Source organism: Somniosus microcephalus, chromosome 1 (genome assembly GCF_052327205.1).
Source record: "Somniosus microcephalus isolate GS21.2 chromosome 1, FLI_Smic_1.0, whole genome shotgun sequence".
Lineage (NCBI taxonomy): Eukaryota > Metazoa > Chordata > Chondrichthyes > Squaliformes > Somniosidae > Somniosus > Somniosus microcephalus.
In genome coordinates this window covers 55875069-55893672 of record NC_140987.1, presented here as the reverse complement: position 1 = coordinate 55893672, position 18604 = coordinate 55875069, and the positions used below count along the sequence as shown (strand labels likewise).

The window sequence follows — 18604 nt, the reverse complement described above, 5'->3', positions numbered from 1 at the left end:
TTTTGTCCTGGATTATTATCTCAAAAGTTTCCCCACCAATGGTGTTAGACTGGCCTATAGTTGCCAGGTTTATCCCTCTCTCCTCTTTTGAACAGGGGTGTAACATTTGCAATCCTCCAGTCCTCTGGCACCACTCCCATATCTAGTGAGGATTGGAATACTGTGGCCACAGCCTCTGCAATTTCCACCTTTACTTCCCTCAGGAGCCTAGGATGCATCCCACGGGGACCGGGTGACTTTTCTACCTTGAGTACTGTCAGTCTTTTAAGTAACTCATTTTGATCTATTTTTATCCTATCCAATATCTCTACTACCTCCTCCAAAACAGACTTCAAGCAGTGACAAGTGAACTTGAGTGTGAAAAATCACCCGGGTCGAAGTGTCTATATAAATCCTTGCTGGTGGCAACTTTGTTTTAAAAAATCATCAGTCCATCAAATTTAAGACAATTCTAAAAATATGGAAGCATGTATCTAATTTTCTGAACATAATTAAATGCCTCAGTTTATCATCAGATAACCCACCTGCTTGAACTGCGAGATTTCCTAGATGAGCTGTTTCTTCTCGGTGGGGTGCTGGACTTCTTTTCTTTCTTCTTCCCATATTCCCCATCTCCATCTTTATTTTCTTCCTTCTCTTTACTGTCTCTTTCTGTCTTCTTTTCCCTGTTAGCGTGTACGGAATTTGTAAATCACAGAGAACAAGTTCATTTTTATGCAAGGTACAAGTTAATGTACACACCCACTCCAAAGATACAAATTTCAATCTATTTATGTTTACTGCCGGTTTTGCTCATCTTTTTTTTCCCCCAAGTCATATGAATGTTGCTGAAATATGTAGCTTCAAGCCTCAATAGATTTACAAAGATACAAGAATATTAGTTCTGAATCTAAATTCAAGCTTTTAATTGGAAACCACTTATTAAAGTAATGAACTCTTTGATTAAGAAAAATGAGTAAATTCTATTTACGGCTGAGGTTATAAGATTTTTAAATAAAATAAGATCCAATTTTTCTCAAGTGTAGAATGACTGTGGTTGCTTTTACCTTAATAAAATACTTGCATTTATATAGCACCTTATCAGGTTGTTGAAACATCTCAATGCATTTCACACAATGAATTACTTCTACAGTGTAGTGATATAAACAAGAAAGCTGAACTTTGCATTGGGAGTTACAAAATAAAAAACTAAGAAAATCACAAAGCCCATCTAACGCAACCTTCCAGAGACCTAATGGTCCATCTATCACAGCCTTGGCCCTAATAAGTCTGAGGCCATTATGCTGAAGTTCTATATTGATTTGCTTGCACCTTGTGTACTGCATTCAGTTCTGGTTACCAAGGCACAAGGGAAATATCCAAGCCCTTGGAGAGATGCGGAGAAAGCCACAAGCTGATTGAGGTTTTTAAATAATGAAGGGATTAGATTCTATCCAGATTTTTGGGATAGGTAGAAATGGGGGAACTAGGGGGCATGGTTATAAAATAGGTAAGCAGAGTTAGGTTAGACGTTAGGAAGTATTTCCTTTCACAAAAAAGTCATTGACCCCTGGAGCAGATTGCCGGTGTGATGAGTATGGATTCCTTGTAGTCCTTCTAAAGGGAGCTGGACAATTTCCTGAGAGAGTAGGATATTTCAAGTTATAATTAGGTAGTTTGTGGGCTGACTGGAAATATAGGAGATTGACAAGTTACGAGTCTCCTGGAGCTTGCTTGATTGCTTTCGGGATCACAGAAGCATTTCCCTAAATTATCCTAAGGTATTTTCTATTTTTCTGCCTCTTCCAGGTGATTAGGGGCGGGGTGGTCAATGGTGCATGAGGCTGCTGCATGTCTGGATGGAACAGGCTTGATGGACCAGAGATCTTTTCCCATACTTTTTCATATAAGGATAGTATTAGATCCAAAGAGGAGTCATATAAAGTTGCCAGAAAAAGTAGCAAGCCTGAGGATTGGAAGCAGATTTGGAATTCAGCAAAAAAGGACAGAGATATTGATTAATAGAGGAAAGATAGAGTAGGAGAGTAAACTTGCAAAGAACATAAAAGCGGACTGTAAAAGCTTCTACAAGTATGTAAAAAGAAAAAGATTAGTAAAGACAAATGTAGGTCCCTTACAATCAGAAACAGGACAATTTATAACGGGGAACAAGGAAATGGCGGAGCAATTAAACAAATACTTTGGTCCTGTCTTCACGGAAGAGGACACAAATAACTAATAACTTCCCAGAATTGCTAGGGAACCAAGGGTCTAGTGAGAAGGAGGAATTAAAGGAAATTACTATTAGTAAAAAAAATAGTGCTGGAGAAATTAATGGGACTGAAAGCTGATAAATCCCCAGGGCCTGATAATCTGCATCCCAAAGTACTAACAAGTCCCCTGGACCAGATGGCCTGCATCCCAGGGTCTTAAAAGAAGTGGATGCATTAGTTGCCATATACCAAAATTCCCTGGACTCTGGAGAGGTCCCAGCGGATAGGAAAACCGCAAATGTAACACCCCTATTTAAGAAAGGAGGGAGTCAGAAAGCAGGAAACTATACACCAGTTAGCCTAACATATGTCGTTGGGAAAATGCTGGAGTCCCTCATTAAGGAAGCAGTAGCAGGGCATTTGGAAAATCATAATGCAGTCAAGCAGAGTCAGCATGGTTTTATGAAAGGGAAATCATGTTTAACAAATTTGATGGAGTTCTTTGAGGATGTAACGAGCAGGGTAGACAAAGGTGAGCCAGTGGATGTGGTGTATTTGAATTTCCAGAAGGCATTCGATAAGGTGCCACATAAAAAGGTTACTGCATAAGATAAGAGCTCACGAAGTTGGGGGTAATATATTAGCATGGATAGAAAATTAGCTAACAGAAAGCAGAGAGTCGGGATAAATGGGTCATTTTCCGGTTGGCAAACGGTAACTAGTGGGGTGCCACAGGGATCGGTGCTGGGGCCTCAACTATTAACAATTTACATTAATGACTTGGATGAAGGGACCGAGTGTAATGTAGCCAAGTTTGCAGATGATACAAAGATGGGTGGGAAAGCAAGTTGTGCAGATGACTCAAAGGCCTAGAAATTGGGTTGGGGCGCCAAAGTGGCGCAAAAGTCGGCGGAGCGCAGGATTTAGCGCAGCAATCGGAGTGATACCGATCGCCAGAAATTCAGTTTCAGTGCCCCTCGAGGGACACGGGGCGAGGCTCGAGGCGCGCCGCGTCCCTCTTAGGGCGCTGAAACTGATTATCGCAGCGCAACGTGCCGCAGCGCCACATGCTGCGGCACGGCACGCTGCGGTACTGCAGGCCTTCCTCCCACTGTTAAGGGGGAGGTGCCTGCAACAGCGCGATCCCCGATCGCGAGTGCCGGCAAATGAGCCCGGCACCAAGGAGAAGTGCCGGGCTCTCGGGGTACAGCCGGCAATGCCGCGGGGGGGGGGGAGGTGGTTAGGAGGCCGGGGACGGAGGTGCTGGCAGGCGGCCGCCGAAAAAGCGGCCGCCCCGCACCTCCACCTTAACTTGCGCCGCTGCTGGCACAGTAAGTCCCCGTGAACCGGACGCGGGTAGCGAGCGGCGCAACTGCGGCGTTCGCTACCAAATATCGCGAACGGGGCACGAATGGGGCGCTGCGCACACCGATGACGTCATCGGTGGCGGCGCAGCGCTAATGCCTAACGCCACCATTAGCGCCCCTACTGAATATCGCCGCAGACGCAGCCAGTGGCGCTACAGCCACTGACTGCCTCTTTAGGCGCTAACAGGTGGCGCTACTCACCCAATTTCTCCCCCAAAGAATCTGCAAAGAGATATAGACAGGCTAAGTGAGTGGGCAAACATTTGGCAGATGGAGTATAATGTGGGAAAGTGCGAGGTTATCCACTTTGGCAGGAAAAATAGAAAAGCAAATTATTATTTAAACGGAGAGAGATTACAAAATGCTACAGTTCAGAGGGACCTGGGAGTCCTTATGCATGAAACACAAAACGTTAGCATGCAGGTACAGCAAGTAATCAAAAAGGCAAATAGAATGTTGGCTTTTATTGCAAGGGGGCTGGAGTAAACAAGCAGGGAAGTCCTGCTACAACTGTACAGGGTATTGGTGAGTACAGTTTTGGTCTTCTTATTTAAGGAAAGATATACTTGCATCGGAAGCAGTTCAGAGACGATTCACTAGGTTAATTCCAGAGATGAGGGGGTTTACTTATGAAGAAAGGTTGAGTCTATACTCATTGGAATTTAGGAGGATGAGAGGTGATCTTATTGAAATATATAAGATACTGAGGGGGCGTGATAAGGTAGATGCAGAGAGGATGTTTCCTCTCGTGAGGAAATCTGGAACTCGGGGGCATAGTTTCAGAATAAAGGGTCGCCCTTTTAAAACTGAGACGAGGAGGAATTTTTTCTCTCAGATGGTCGTATATCTGTGGAATTCTCTGCCCCAGAGAGCCGTGGAGGCTCGGTCATTAAATATATTTAAGGTGGAGATACAGGAAACTTTGGTTTATCCGGAGGTTAACTGTCCGGAATGCTCGAGCCACCGGCAAAAATCAGGAGCCGTTTCGTTAGGTTTTTTTTCTTTTCGTTGCTTTTTTTTTTTACACCAGTCAGGCTCTGCAAGGTCTCGCTGAAGCTGTTGCTAAGCTACAGGGATGCTTGCAAGGTACGGCCGACTGTTTAGAAGCTGTTGCTGCAACAGGGTTTGTTGCCAGATACGGAGCTCAAAATCTCCGTATGTTTCAACATTAGCGCTGGTTTGTCCGGCAGTTTTGATGGGACAGCAACAGCTCGGTCCCGTCGGTGCCGGATAGCACAAAGTTTCCTGTAGTCAGATTTTTGCAAGATAAGGGAGTGAAGGGTTATGGGGAGCGGGCAGGGAAGTGGCTTTGAGCCCAAGATCAGCCATGATCTTATAGAATGGCGGAGCAGGCTCGAGGGGCCGAGTGGCCTATTCCTGCTCCTTTTTCTTATGTTCTTAAAGAGGTAGCCATGGAAATAGTGGATGCATTGGTTGTCATCTTCCAAAATTCTATAGATTATGGAACAGTTCCTGCAGATTGGAGGGTGGCAAATGTAACCCCACTATTTAAAAAAGTGAGAGAAAACAGGGAACTACAGACCGGTTAGCCTAAAATCAGTAGCAGGGAAAATGCTAGAGTCTATTATAAAGGATGTGATAACAGGACACTTAGAAAATATCAACGGGATTAGACAAAGTCAACATGGATTTATGAAAGGGAAATTGTGTTTGACAAACCTACTGGAGTTTTTTGAGGATGTAACTGGTAGAATAGATAAGAGAGAACCAGTGGATGTGGTGTATTTGGATTTTCAGAAGGCCTTTGTTAAAGTCTCACAAAAGGTAAATCATGCTTGACTAATCTACTGGAATTTTTTGAGGATGTAACTGGTAAAATAGATAAGGGAGAACCAGTGGATGTGGTGTATTTGGACTTTCAGAAGGCTTTCGATAAGGTCCCGCATAAGAGATTAGCGTGCAAAATTAAGGCACATGGGATTGGGGGCAAGGTATTGACTTGGATAGAGAACTGGTTGGCGGACAGAAAGCAAAGAGTTGGAATAAACGGGTCGTTTTCCGAGTGGCAGGCAGTGACTAGTGAGGTACCGCAAGGATCGGTCCTAGGACCCCAGCTGTTCACAATATAGATTAATGATCTGGACGAGGGAATTGGATGTAATATCTCCAAATTTGCAGACAACACAAAGCTGGGTGGGAGGGTATGCTGTGAGGAGGATGTCGTGAAACTCCAGTACGATTTGGACAGGTTGGGTGATTGGGCAGAAACATGGCAAATGCACTATAATGTGGATAAATGTGAGGTTATCCACTTTGGTGGCAAAAACAGGAAGGCAGATTATTATTTGAATGGCAATAGATTGGGAGAAGGGGAAGTGCAAAGAGACCTGGGTGTTCTTGTGCACCAGTCGCTGAAGGTAAGCATGCAGGTGCAGCAGGCGGTTAAGAAGGCAAATGGTATGTTGGCCTTCGTAGCAAGAGGGTTCGAGTACAAGAACAAGGATGTCTTGCTGCAGTTGTACAGGGCCTTGGTGAGACCGCACCTTGAGTATTGTGTGCAGTTTTGGTCGCCTTACCTGAGGAAGGACGTTCTTGCCATGGAAGGAGTGCAGCGAAGATTCACCAGGCTGATACCTGGGATGGCAGGAATGACGTATGAGGAGAGATTGTGTCGATTGGGCTTATACTCACTGGAGTTTAGAAGATTGAGAGGGGATCTCATCGAAACCTATAAAATTCTGTCAGGCCTGGACAGACTAGATGCAGGAAGGATGTTTCTGATGGCCGGGGAGTCCAGAACCTGGGGTCATAGTCTAAGGATAAGGGGTAAGCCATTTAGGACTGAAATGAGGAGGAATTTCTTCACCCAGAGAGTGGTGAACCTGTGGAATTCTCTGCCAGAGGGCGGTGGAGGCCAGTTCATTAAATATATTCAAGAAAGAGTTGGATATATTTCTTAAGGCTAAAGGGATCAAGGGATATGGGGAGAAGGCAGGGACAGGGTACTGAATTTGGATGATCAGCCATGATCTCATTGAATGGCAGAGCAGGCTCGAGGGGCCGAATGGCCTACTCCTGCTCCTATCTTCTATGTTTCTATGTAAGAGGTTAGTGTGCAAAATTAAAGCACATGTGATTGGGGTAATATACTGGCATGGATTGAAAGTTGGTTAACAGACAGGAAACAGAGTAGGAATAAATGGGTCTTTTTCGGGGTGGCAGGCGGTGACTAGTGTGGTACCGCAGGGATCGGTGCTTGGGCCCCAGCTGTTCACAATATATATCTCAATGATTTGGATGAGGGAACCAGATGTAATATTTCCAAGTTTGCTGATGACACCAAACTAGGTGGGATTGTGAGTTGTGAGGAGGATGCAAAGAGGCTTCAAGGCAATTTAGACAAGTTGAGTGAGTGGGCAAATACATGGCAGATGCAGTATAACATGGATAAATGTGAAGTTATCCACTTCAGTAGGAAAAACAGAAAGGTAGAGTATTATTTAAATGGTGATAGATTGGGAAATGTTGATGTACAAAGGAACCTGGGTGTCCTTGTACACCAGTCACTGAAAGCAAACATACAGCTGCAGCAAGCAGTTAGGAAGGCAAATGGTATGTTGGCCTTCATTGCAAGAGGATTTGAGTACAGGAGCAAGGATGTCTTACTACAGTTATACAGGGCCTTAGTGAGACCACACCTGGAGTACTGTGTGCAGTTTTGGTCTCCTTACCTAAGAAAGGATATACTTGCCATAGAGGAAGTGCAGAGAAGGTTCACCAGACTGATTCCTGGGATGGCAGGATTGTCGTATGAGGAGAGATTGGGTCGACTTAGGCCTGTATTCACTAGAGTTTAGAATGAGAGGGGATCTCATTGAAACGTATAAAATTCTGACAGGGCTAGACAGACTAGATGCAGGCAGGATGTTTTCCCTGGCTGGGGGGTCTAGAACGAGGGTAGGACATTTAGGACTGAAATTAGGAGAAATTTCTTCACTCAGAGGGTGGTGAACCAATGGAATTCTCTACCACAGAAGGCTGTGGAGGCCAAGTCACTGAAGTTATTTAAGAAGTAGATAGATTTCTAGACATAAAAGGCATCAAAGGGTATGGGGAGAGAGCGGGAATATGGTATTGAGATAGAGGATCAGCCATGATCATAGTGAATGGCGGAGCAGGCTTGAAGGGTCGAATGGCCTACTCCTGCTCCTATTTTTCTATATGTTTGTACTTATCTCCATGATCTTCTCAGTTTAGTATCAGAAGAAAGTAACTTTGGAATCATTCAAGAGTAAGTTGAATGTTGTGTTCATGGGACCATAGCCTCCTGTAATTGTACCTAGCTTTGTACTTTTCATGGTGTCAGGAGCTCCTGAGTTTATCCAGTCAATAGTTAAGCCAAACAGACCGACAAGGTCCCTGGTCTGTGCTGATCTCAGCTGGGGCACTACAATTAGCCTTGGCATCCCTGAGTTAGACAGGGGTTAAACAAAAATTGGTAAGCGTTCCTGCTTCTGATCACTATCCAGCAAATGTGGGACAAGATCGGGTTACACGTGATGCCTCCATTATAGTATAAACCTGCTAACACTTACTGCGAAGACTCACAGATAAAGACCATTTGGATCTAGTTCCAGAGGGTGATGCTACCCATGGAACTATACCCAAACAAGGAGCGACACCTTCAGAATAGGAGAAATTATTGGACAGAAAAAAAAGTCTTGAACTCCTAGAAAAATATGCTAACGACCAGGATTCTACTGACCTCAAAGAGAAAAAATCTTTTCCTTAAAAAAAGGGTATGTGGCATTTAAAACTAGGAAAATAAGTATCTGGAATCATACGTTATTTGTTTCACGTAATATGATAGGAATTGAAGTTGTCTTATTCAATCAAATCATCTAACTTAGTTCTGACCCAGGCTTTCAGAAACAAAATTAGATATTTCCAATACTTCATTTCGATAAAATTATGCAAAATTGGTGAGTTACCAAAGCCCTTTCCATTATATTTTCTCTCATTAAATGGCAATCACCTTAAAAGTGAAAGAAATTAGTATTCTTATTGCTCAGATTTTCTGGGTGTCCAACTGAATATAAACATAGGAAATTGCCGCAGTTGTGTCAATAATCTTTAACAGTGGGCTCCACCTGCTGGATTTAGAAAACGACACAATCTAAAGTAGATTAATTAATGAGTTCTGATAATTCATTCATCTAAAATGTCAAAACTTCTTTGCAGATGCTGTTTGACCTGCTGTGTATTTCCAGCACTTTGTTTTTATTTTTAATCAATAAGTCATCTTCACCAGGAATTTATAATGAGAACGGTAGCGTAGTGGTTGTGTTACTGGACTAATGATCTAGAGACGTGAGTTCAAATCCCACCATGGCAGCTGGGGAATTTAAATTCAGTTAATTAAATAAATCTGGAATAAAAAGCTAGTATCAGTAATGGTAATCAGTCTCCGGTCTGGGAACTCGGAGGGAAGGAGAGAGGTAAAAAGTAATCCAAGTGTGACGTCACCAGAAAGCGGGTAAGTGATTGGTTGGTAAGTATTTCTCCCTTTTTAAGCTTAAATCTCTTTGGTTTATAGTTTCTATAAGGTGTGATATTCACCATCTAGAATCGGGGCAGAGGGTATTTAAGAGTAATATTAATAAATTTAATTAATTACATAGAATGGGAGAACAGGTGATGTGTTGCTGCTGCAATATGTGGGAGCTGGTGGACACCATTGATGCTCACGGTGATCACATTTGCAGTAAGTGTTGGCTGCTCGAGGAATTCCGGCTCCGTGTTGAAGAGCTGGAGTCCGAGCTTCAAACACTGAGACACATCAGGGAGGGGGAGAGTTACCTGGACTCTGTGTATCACGAGGTATTCACACCAATTAGATTAATTAATTCAGATGTAGTCCGTGGCTAGGGTCAGGATGGTGTGACTAGAAGTGAGGCAGGTACGGGGATCCAGGAGGTAGTGTTGGAGGAGCCGCAGCCCTTGCACTTGTCCAACAGGTTCGAGGCTCTTACTCCCTGCGAGGATGGGAACAGGGACTGCGGGGAGGATGAGCAACCTGGCCACAGCACCGTGGAGCGGGGGGGCCATTCAAGTGGGGGGAGTTAAAAGAAATGTTGTAGTGGTAGGGGATAGTATCGTTAGGGGGATAGATAAGAGTTCTTTGCAGCCGAGAGCGAGAGTCCCGAAGGCTGTGTTGCCTGCCCGGTGCCAGGGTTAAGGACATCTCCTCTGGACTGGAGAGAAACTTGGAGTGGGAGGGGGAGGATCCAGTTGTCGTGGTCCATGTTGGTACCAACGACATAGATAGGACAAGGAAGGAGGTTCTGCTGAGGGAGTTTGAGCAGCTAGGGGCCAAATTAAAAAGCAGAACCACAAGGGTAATAATCTCTGGATTATTACCTGAGCCACGAGCGAATTTGGCTAGGACAAATAAAATTAGAGGGTTAAATGCGTGGCTCAAAGACTGGTGTGGGAGAAATGGGTTTTGCTTCCTGGGACACTGGCACCAGTACTGGGGCAGGAGGGAGCTGTTCCGTTGGGACGGGCTTCACTTGGCCAGTGCTGGGACTAGAGTCCTGGCGGATCATATAACTAGGGCTGTAGAGAGGGCTTTAAACTAACTAGTGGGGGGGGGAGGTTCCTAGAGAGCAAATAATAAAAATGACAACAGAGAAGGTCATAGACTTAGGTAGCAGTGGGGAAATTAAAAACCAGAGCGTGTCAGGAAGGGGCAGAAGGTATGGAGTAATAAAAAGGGCAAAAGCAGGAACTAGGTGTCACAAAACATCTTTGAAAGTTCTCTATCTGAATGCACGTAGCATTCGTAACAAAAGAGACGAGTTAATGGCACAAATAACTACATATGGGTATGATCTTGTGGCCATTACAGAAACATGGCTGCAGGGTGACAATGCCTGGGAATTAAACATACCAGGTTATTTAACGATCAGGAAGGACAGGCAGGAAGGAAGGGGAGGTGGGGTGGCTATGTTAATAAAGGAAGGAATCACTGTAATACAGAGAAATTATATTGGGTCAAAAGATCAGGATAATGAAACAGTTTGGGTGGAGGTAAGGAATAATAAGGGGAAAAAAACACTAGTGGGCGTCGTCTATAGGCCTCCGAACAGTGGCAACTCTGTTGGACGGAGTATCAATCAGGAAATAGTTGAGGCTTGTAATAAGGGAACATCTATAATTATGGGGGATTTTAACTATCATATTAATTGGACAAATCAAATTGGGCAGGGCTGCCTTAAGGATGAGTTCATTGAGTGTATTAGGGATGGGTTTCTTGAGCAGTATGTAACTGAACCGACCAGGGGGCAAGCAACATTAGATCTGATCCTGTGTAATGAGACAGGATTAATTAAAAATGTCCTAGTAAAGGATCCCCTTGGAATGAGTGACCATAACATGGTTGAATTCCATATTCAATTTGAGGGTGAGAAGGTTGGATCTCAAACAAGCGTGCTAAGCTTGAATAAAGGAGACTATGAAGGTATGAGAGCGGAATTGAGTAGAGTGGATTGGGAAAATAGATTAAAGGGTAAGACGATACATGATCAGTGGTGTACATTTAAGGAGTTATTTTACAACTTCCAAAAAAAATATATTCCACTGAGAAGAAAAGGGTGTAAAAGAAAAGACAGCCATCCGTGGCTAAGTAAAGAAATTAAGGATAGTATTCGACTAAAAACAAGGGCATATAAGGTAGCCAAATCTAGTGGGAGGATAGAGGATTGGGAAAACTTTAAAAGACAGCAAAAAATAACAAAAAGATTGATTAAGAAAGGGAAGATAGATTATGACAGTAAATTAGCAAAAAATATAAAAACAGATAGTAAGAGTTTTTATAGTTATATAAAAAGAAAAAGGGTGGCTAAAGTAAATGTTGGTCCCTTAGAGGATGAGACCGGGAAATTAATGGTGGGAAATATGGAGATGGCAAAAACACTGAATGAATATTTTATATCAGTCTTTACAGTAGAAGACACTAAGAATATCCCAACACTGGACAAACAGGGGGCTAAAGGGGGGGGGAGGAGCTAAACACGATCAAAATCACTAAGGAAGTGGTACTCGGTAAAATAATGGGACTCAAGGCAGATAAATCACCTGGACCTGATGGCTTACATCCTAGGGTCTTGAGGGAAGTGACGGTAGGGATTGTGGATGCATTGGTAATAATTTTCCAAAACTCCCTGGACTCGGCAAAGGTCCCGGCAGACTGGAAAACTGCTAATGTAACACCCTTATTTAAAAAGGGCAGTCGACAGAAGGCTGGCAACTATAGACCGGTTAGCCTAACATCTGTGGTAGGTAAAATTTTGGAGTCCATTATTAAGGAGACAGTAATAGGACATTTGGATAATCATAATTTAATAGAACAAAGTCAGCATGGTTTTATGAAGGGGAAGTCATGTTTGACAAATTTGCTGGAGTTCTTTGAGGAAGTAACATATAGGGTGTATTTAGACTTCCAAAAGGCATTTGACAAGGTGCTACACAAAAGATTATTGCTTAAGATAAAAAAAATCACGGGATTGGGGGTAATATTCTGGCATGGATAGAGGATTGGCTATCTAACAGAAGGCAGAGAGTTGGGATAAATGGTTCATTCTCAGACTGGCAATCAGTAACTAGTGGTGTTCCGCAGGGGTCAGTGCTGGGTCCCCAACTCTTTACAATCTATATTAACGATTTGGAGGAGGGGACCGAGTGTAACATATCAAAGTTTGCAGATGATACTAAGATGGGAGGGAAAGTAGTGAGTGAGGAGGACATAAAAAACCTGCAAGGGGACATAGACAGGCTAAGTAAGTGGGCAGAGATTTGGCAGATGGAATACAATACTGGAAAGTGTGAGGTTATGCACTTTGGCAGGAAAAATCGTAGAGCAAGTTATTATCTTAATGGCAAGAAACTGGAAAGTACTGAAGTACAAAGGGATCTGGGGGTCCTGGTGCACGAAACTCAAAAGGTTAGTATGCAGGTGCAGCAAGTGATTAAGAAGGCCAATGGAATGTTGGCTTTCATTGCTAGGGGGATAGAATATAAAAATAGGGAGGTATTGCTTCAGTTGTACAAGGTATTGGTGAGACCGCACCTGGAATACTGCGTACAGTTTTGGTGTCCATGCTTAAGAAAGGACATACTTGCTCTCGAGTCAGTACAAAGAAGGTTCACTCGGTTAATCCCGGGGATGAGGGGATGGACATATGAGGAGAGGTTGAGTAGATTGGGACTCTACTCATTGGAGTTCAGAAGAATGAGAGGCGATCTTATTGAAACATATAAGATTGTGAAGGGGTTGGATCGGGTGGATGTTCCCGATGATGGATGAAACTAGAACTAGGGGGCATAGTCTTAGAATAAGGGGCTGCTCTTTCAAAACTGAGATGAGGAGGAACTACTTCACTCAGAGGGTGGTAGGTCCATGGAATATGCTGCCCCAAAAAGCTGTAGAAGCTACATCATTACATAAATTTAAAACAGAAATAGACAGTTTCCTAGAAGTAAAGGGAATTAAGGGTTACGGGGAGCGGGCAGGAATTTGGACATGAGTCTTGGTTCGGATCGGTCATGGCCCTGTGGGTAGCGGAGCGGGCCCAGGGGCCGTGTAGCCTGATCCTGCTCCTATTTCATGTGTCTAATTCTGTTAGATTCAGGAGATAGTTCTGTGATAGTAGATTGGCGGTTAGGATCAGATCAGCCATGATCTTATTGAATGGCAGAGCAGGCTCGAGGGGCCGATTGGCCTACTCCTGCTCCTATTTCTTATGTTCTTATGTAACCATGAAACTATCGGATTGTCATAAAAACCCATCTGGTTCACTAATGTCCTTTTGGGAAGGAAATCTGCTGTCCTTACCCGGTCTGGCCTATGTGTGACTCCAGACCCACAGCAATGTGGTTGACTCTTAACTGCCCTCTGAAATGGTCTAGAAGGTCACTCAGTTATAACTAACCGCTACCAAACATAATAAAAATGAAACCGGACGGACCACCCGGCATCGACCTCGGCTACAGACACGGCAACGGCACACCCAGCCCAGTCAACCCTGCAAAGTCCTCCTCACCAACATCTGGGAACTTGTGCCAAAACTGGGAGAGCTGTCCCTCAGACTAGTCAAGCAACAGCCTGACATAGTCATACTCACAGAATCATATCTTTCAGCCAATGTCCCAGACTCCTCCTATCACCATCCCTGGGTATGCCTGTCCCACCGGCAGGACAGACCCACCAGGGGTGGTGGCACAGTGGTATACAGTCGGGAAGGAGTGGCCCTGGGAGTCCTCACCCTTGACTCAGGACCCCATGAAGTCTCATGGCTTCAGGTCAAGCATGGGCAATGAAACCTTCTGCTGATTAGCACCTACCGCCCTCCCTCAGCTGCTGAATCAGTACTGCTCCATGTTGAACACCACCTGGAAAAAGCACTGAAAGTAGCAAAGGCACAGAATGTACTCTGGGTGGGGGACTTCAATGTTCATCACCAAGAGTGGCTCGGTAGCGCCACGACTGACCGAGCTGGCCGAGTCCTGAAGGACATAACTGCCAGTGTGGGCCTCCGACAGGTGGTGTGAGAACCAACACGAGGGAAAAACCTACTTGACCTCGTCCTCACCAATCTACCTGTCGCAGATGCATCTGTCCATGACAGTATTGGAAGCAGTGAGCAACGCACAGTCATTGTGGAGACGAAGTCCTGTCTTCACACTGAGGACACCCTCCATCGTGTTGTGTGGCACTGCCACCGTGCTAAATGGGATAGATTCAGAATAAATCTAGCAGCTCAAAACTGGGCATCCATGAGGCGCTGTGGGCCATCAGCAGCAGTAGAATTGTATTCCACTACAATCTGTAACCTCATGGCCCGGCATATCCCTCACTCTACCATTACCACCAAGCCAGGGAACCAACCCTAGTTCAATAAGGAGTGTAGAAAAGCATGCCAGGAGCAGCACCAGACGTACCTAAAAATGAGGTGCCAACCTAGGGAAGCTGCAACGCATGCATGCTAAAAAGCGGAAGTCGCATGCTATAGACAGGGCTAAGTGATCCTACAATCAACGGATCAGATCAAAGCTCTGCAGTCCTGCTACATCCAGTCGTGACTGTGGTGGACCATTAAACAACTAATGGGACTAGGAGGCTCCATGAATATCACCATCCTCAATGATGGTGGAGCCCAGCACGTGAGTGCAAAAGACAAGGCTGAAGCGTTTGCAACCATCTTCAGCCAGAAGTGCCGAGTGGATGATCCATATCGGCCTACTCCTGAGGTCCCCACTATCACAGAAGCCAGTCTTCAGCCAATTCGATTCACTCCATATGATATCAAAAAATGGCTGAGCGCACTGGATACAGCAAAGACTATGGGCCCCGATAACATCCCGGCTATCGTGTTGAAGACTTGTGCTCCAGAACTACCGCGCCTCTAGCCAAGCTGTTCCAGTATAGCTACAACACTGGTATCTATCCAACAATGTGGAAAACTGCCCAGATATGTCCTGTCCACAAAAAGCAGGACAAATCCAACCTGGCCAATTACCGCCCCATCAGTCTACTCTCAATCATCAGCAAAGTGATGGAAGGTGTCATCGACAGTGCTATCAAGCGGCACTTACTCACCAAAAACCTGCTCACTGATGCCCAGTTTAGGTTCTGCCAAGACCACTCGGCTCCTGACCTTATTACAGCCTTGGTCCAAACATGGACAAAGGAGCTGAATTCCAGAGGCGAGGTGAGAGTGACTGACCTTGACATCAAGGAGCCTTAGTAAAACTGAAGTCAATGGGAATCGAGGGGAAAACGCTCCACTGGCTGGAGTCATACCTAGCACAAAGAAAGATGGCAGTGGTGGTTGAAGGTCAATCATCATAGCCCCAGGACATCGCTGCAGGAGTTCCTCAGGGCAGTGTCCTAGGCCCAACCATCTTCAGCTGCTTCATCAATGACCTTCCCTCCATCATAAGGTCAGAAATAGGGATGTTCGCTGATGACTGCACAGTGTTCAGCGCCATTCACAACTCCTCAAATAACAAGATTCGGGGGGATTTGGCGATGGTAATGTCGTTGAATGTCTAGTGGTGGTTAGACTCTCTCTTGTTGGAGATGATCATTGCCTGGCACTTGTGTGGCACGAATGTTACTTGCCATTTATCATAGAAACATAGAAGATAGGAGCAGGAGTAGGCCATTTGGCGGCTTGAGCCTGCTCCGCCATTCAATCAGATCATGGCTGATCATCCAAATTCAGTACCCTGTTCCTGCCTTCTCCCCATATCCCTTGATCCCTTTAGCCTCAAGAAATATATCCAACTCCTTCTTGAATATATTTAATGAATTGGCCTCTACTGCCTTCTTTGGCAGAGAATTCCACAGGTTCACCACTCTCTGGGTGAAGAAATTCCTCCTCATCTCTGTCCTAAATGGCTTACCCCTTATCCTTAGACTGTGACCCCTGGTTCTGGACTCCCCGACCATCGGGAACATCCTTCCAGCATCTAGTCTGTCTAGTCCTGTTAGAATTTTATAAGTTTCGATGAGATCCCCTCTCATTCTACTAAACTCCAGCGAGTACAAGCCCAATCGATCCAATCTCTCCTCATACGTCATTCCTGCCATCCCAGGTATCAGTCTGGTGAATCTTCGCTGCACTCCTTCCATGGCAAAAACATCCTTCCTCAGATAAGGCTACCAAAACTGCACACAATACTCAAGGTGTGGCCTCACCAAGACACCCTTGTTCCTGTACTCAAACCCTCTCGCTACGAAGGCCAACATACCATTTGCCTTCTTAACCGCCTGCTGCACCTGCATGCTTACTTTCAACGACTGGTGTGCAAGGACGCCCAGGTCTCGTTGCACTTCCCCTTTCCCAATCTATTGCCATTTAGATAATAATCTGCCTTCCTGTTTTTGACACCAAAGTGGATAACCTCGCATTTATCCACGTTATATTGCCACTGCCATGCTTCTGCCCAATCACCCAACTGTCCAAATCATCCTGGAGTTTCTCGGCATCCTCCTCATAGCACACACGCCCACCCAGCTTTGTGTCGTCTGCAAACTTGGAGATATTACATCTAGTTCCCTTGACCAGATCATTAAAATATATTGTGAATAGCTGGGGTCCAAGGACCGATCCCTGCGGTACCCCACTAGTCACTGCCTGCCACTCGGAAAAAGAGCCGTTTATTCCAACTCTTTGCTTTCTGTCTGCCAACCAGTTCTCTATCCAAGTCAATACCTTGCCCCCAATCCCATGTACCTTAATTTTACACGCTAATCTCTTATGCGGGACCTTATCGAAAGCCTTTTGAAAATCCAAATACATCACATCCACTGGTTCTCCCTTATCTATTTTACCAGTTACATCCTCAAAAAATTCCAGTAGATTAGTCAAGCATGATTTACCTTTTGTAAAGCTATGTTGACTTTGTCCGATCCGGTCACTTTTTTCCAAGTGCTCTGCTATTACATCCTTTATAATGGACTCTAGCATTATCAGCACAAGCCTGAATTTCATCCAGGTCTTGCTGCACGGCGGGCACAGACTGCTTCATTATCTGAGGAGCTGCAAATGGAACTGAACATTGCAGTCATCAGTGAACATCCCCACTTCTCACCCTATGATGGAGGGAAGGTCATTGATGAAGCAGCTGAAGATGGTTGGGCCTGGGACACTGCCCTGAGGAACTCCTGCAGTGATGTCCTGGGGCTGAAATGATTGGCCTCCAACAACCACAACCATCTTCCTTTATGCCAGGTATGACTCAAGCCACAGGAGAGTTTTCCCCGATTCCCATTGACTTCAATTTTACTAGGGCTCCTTGATGCCACACTTGGTCAAATGCTGCCTTGATGTCAAGTGCAGTCACTCTCACCTCACCTCTGGAATTCAGCTCTTTTGTCCATGTTTGGACCACGGTTGTAATGAGGTCAGGAGCAGAGTGATCCTGGCGGAATCCAAACTGAGCATCGATGAGCAGCTTATTGGTGAGTAAATGCCACTTGATAGCACAGTCAACGACACCTTCCATCACTTTGCTGATGATTGAAAGTAGACTGATGGGGTGGTAATTGGCCGGATTGGATTTGTCATGCTTTTTGTGGACAGGACATACCTGGGAAATTTTCCACATCATCAGGTAAATGCCAGTGTTGTAGCTGTACTGGAACAGCTTGGCTAGAGGTGCGGCTTTTTTTGGTGCACAAGTCTTCAGCACGACAGCCGGGATGTTGTCGGGGCCCGTTGCTTTTGCTGTATCCAGTGCATTCAGCCGTTTCTTGACATCAAATTGGCTGAAGACAGGTTTCTGTGATGATAGGGACCGCAGGAGGAGGCTGAGATGGATCATCCACCCGGCACTTCTGGCTGAAGATGGTTGCAAATTGATCAGAGGATGGGGATGTTCATGGAGCTTCCTCCTCCCGCTAGTTGTTGCCGGGTGCTGCTCCTGGACTCTTCTACACTCCTCATTGAACTAGGTTGATGGTAATGGTAGAGTGATGGACGGGCCATGAGGTTACAGATTGTGGTGGAATAAAATTCTATTGCTGTTGATGGCCCACAGCACCTCAGGATGCCCAGTTTTGAGCTGCTAGGTCTGTTCCAATGCTATCCATTTAGCATGGTGGTAGTGCCACACAACACGATGCAGGGTGTCCTCAGTGTGAAGACCACACGGACTGTGTATTGGTAGTCTTCATGTTCACTTAAAGGTTCCGTTCCCTGTGAATGAGGTTGTGCTGCTTTGTCATGGCTGGAATAGCAGCAGAACCCCAAGCAGCAGTCCAGATGCAGACCTATAGTCTGCCTTACAGGGAACTGATGAGGACTGCGCCACTGTGCCAAATAAGAGGTGGAACACATGTGGATATGAAGGCTGAAGGTGTGGGAATAGTCGGAGAGGGTTAAATTAACTGTGAGTCTTCTTGCTTCATTCCAGGTGGTATGAAGCAGTTCTGCAGTTAAGGGGTGGAGGGATTCCTATTTTGTGGTAGGAAAATAGTTGTCAGTGGCTCAGGAGAAGTCCAGGCTAATGACTTCA

General features: G+C 45.1%; 1 protein-coding gene across 1 annotated transcript in view; it reads right to left on the bottom strand.

The window, feature by feature from the left end:
* The window catches only part of srek1 (splicing regulatory glutamine/lysine-rich protein 1), a 97163-nt gene that overhangs the window by 10763 nt on the left and 67796 nt on the right, over window positions 1-18604 (bottom strand). Inside the window, exon 9 of the mRNA XM_085981669.1 lies at window positions 525-665. Within this exon, the coding sequence (XP_085837795.1) occupies window positions 525-665 (141 nt within the window). The remainder of the gene's footprint in view (window positions 1-524; window positions 666-18604) is intronic.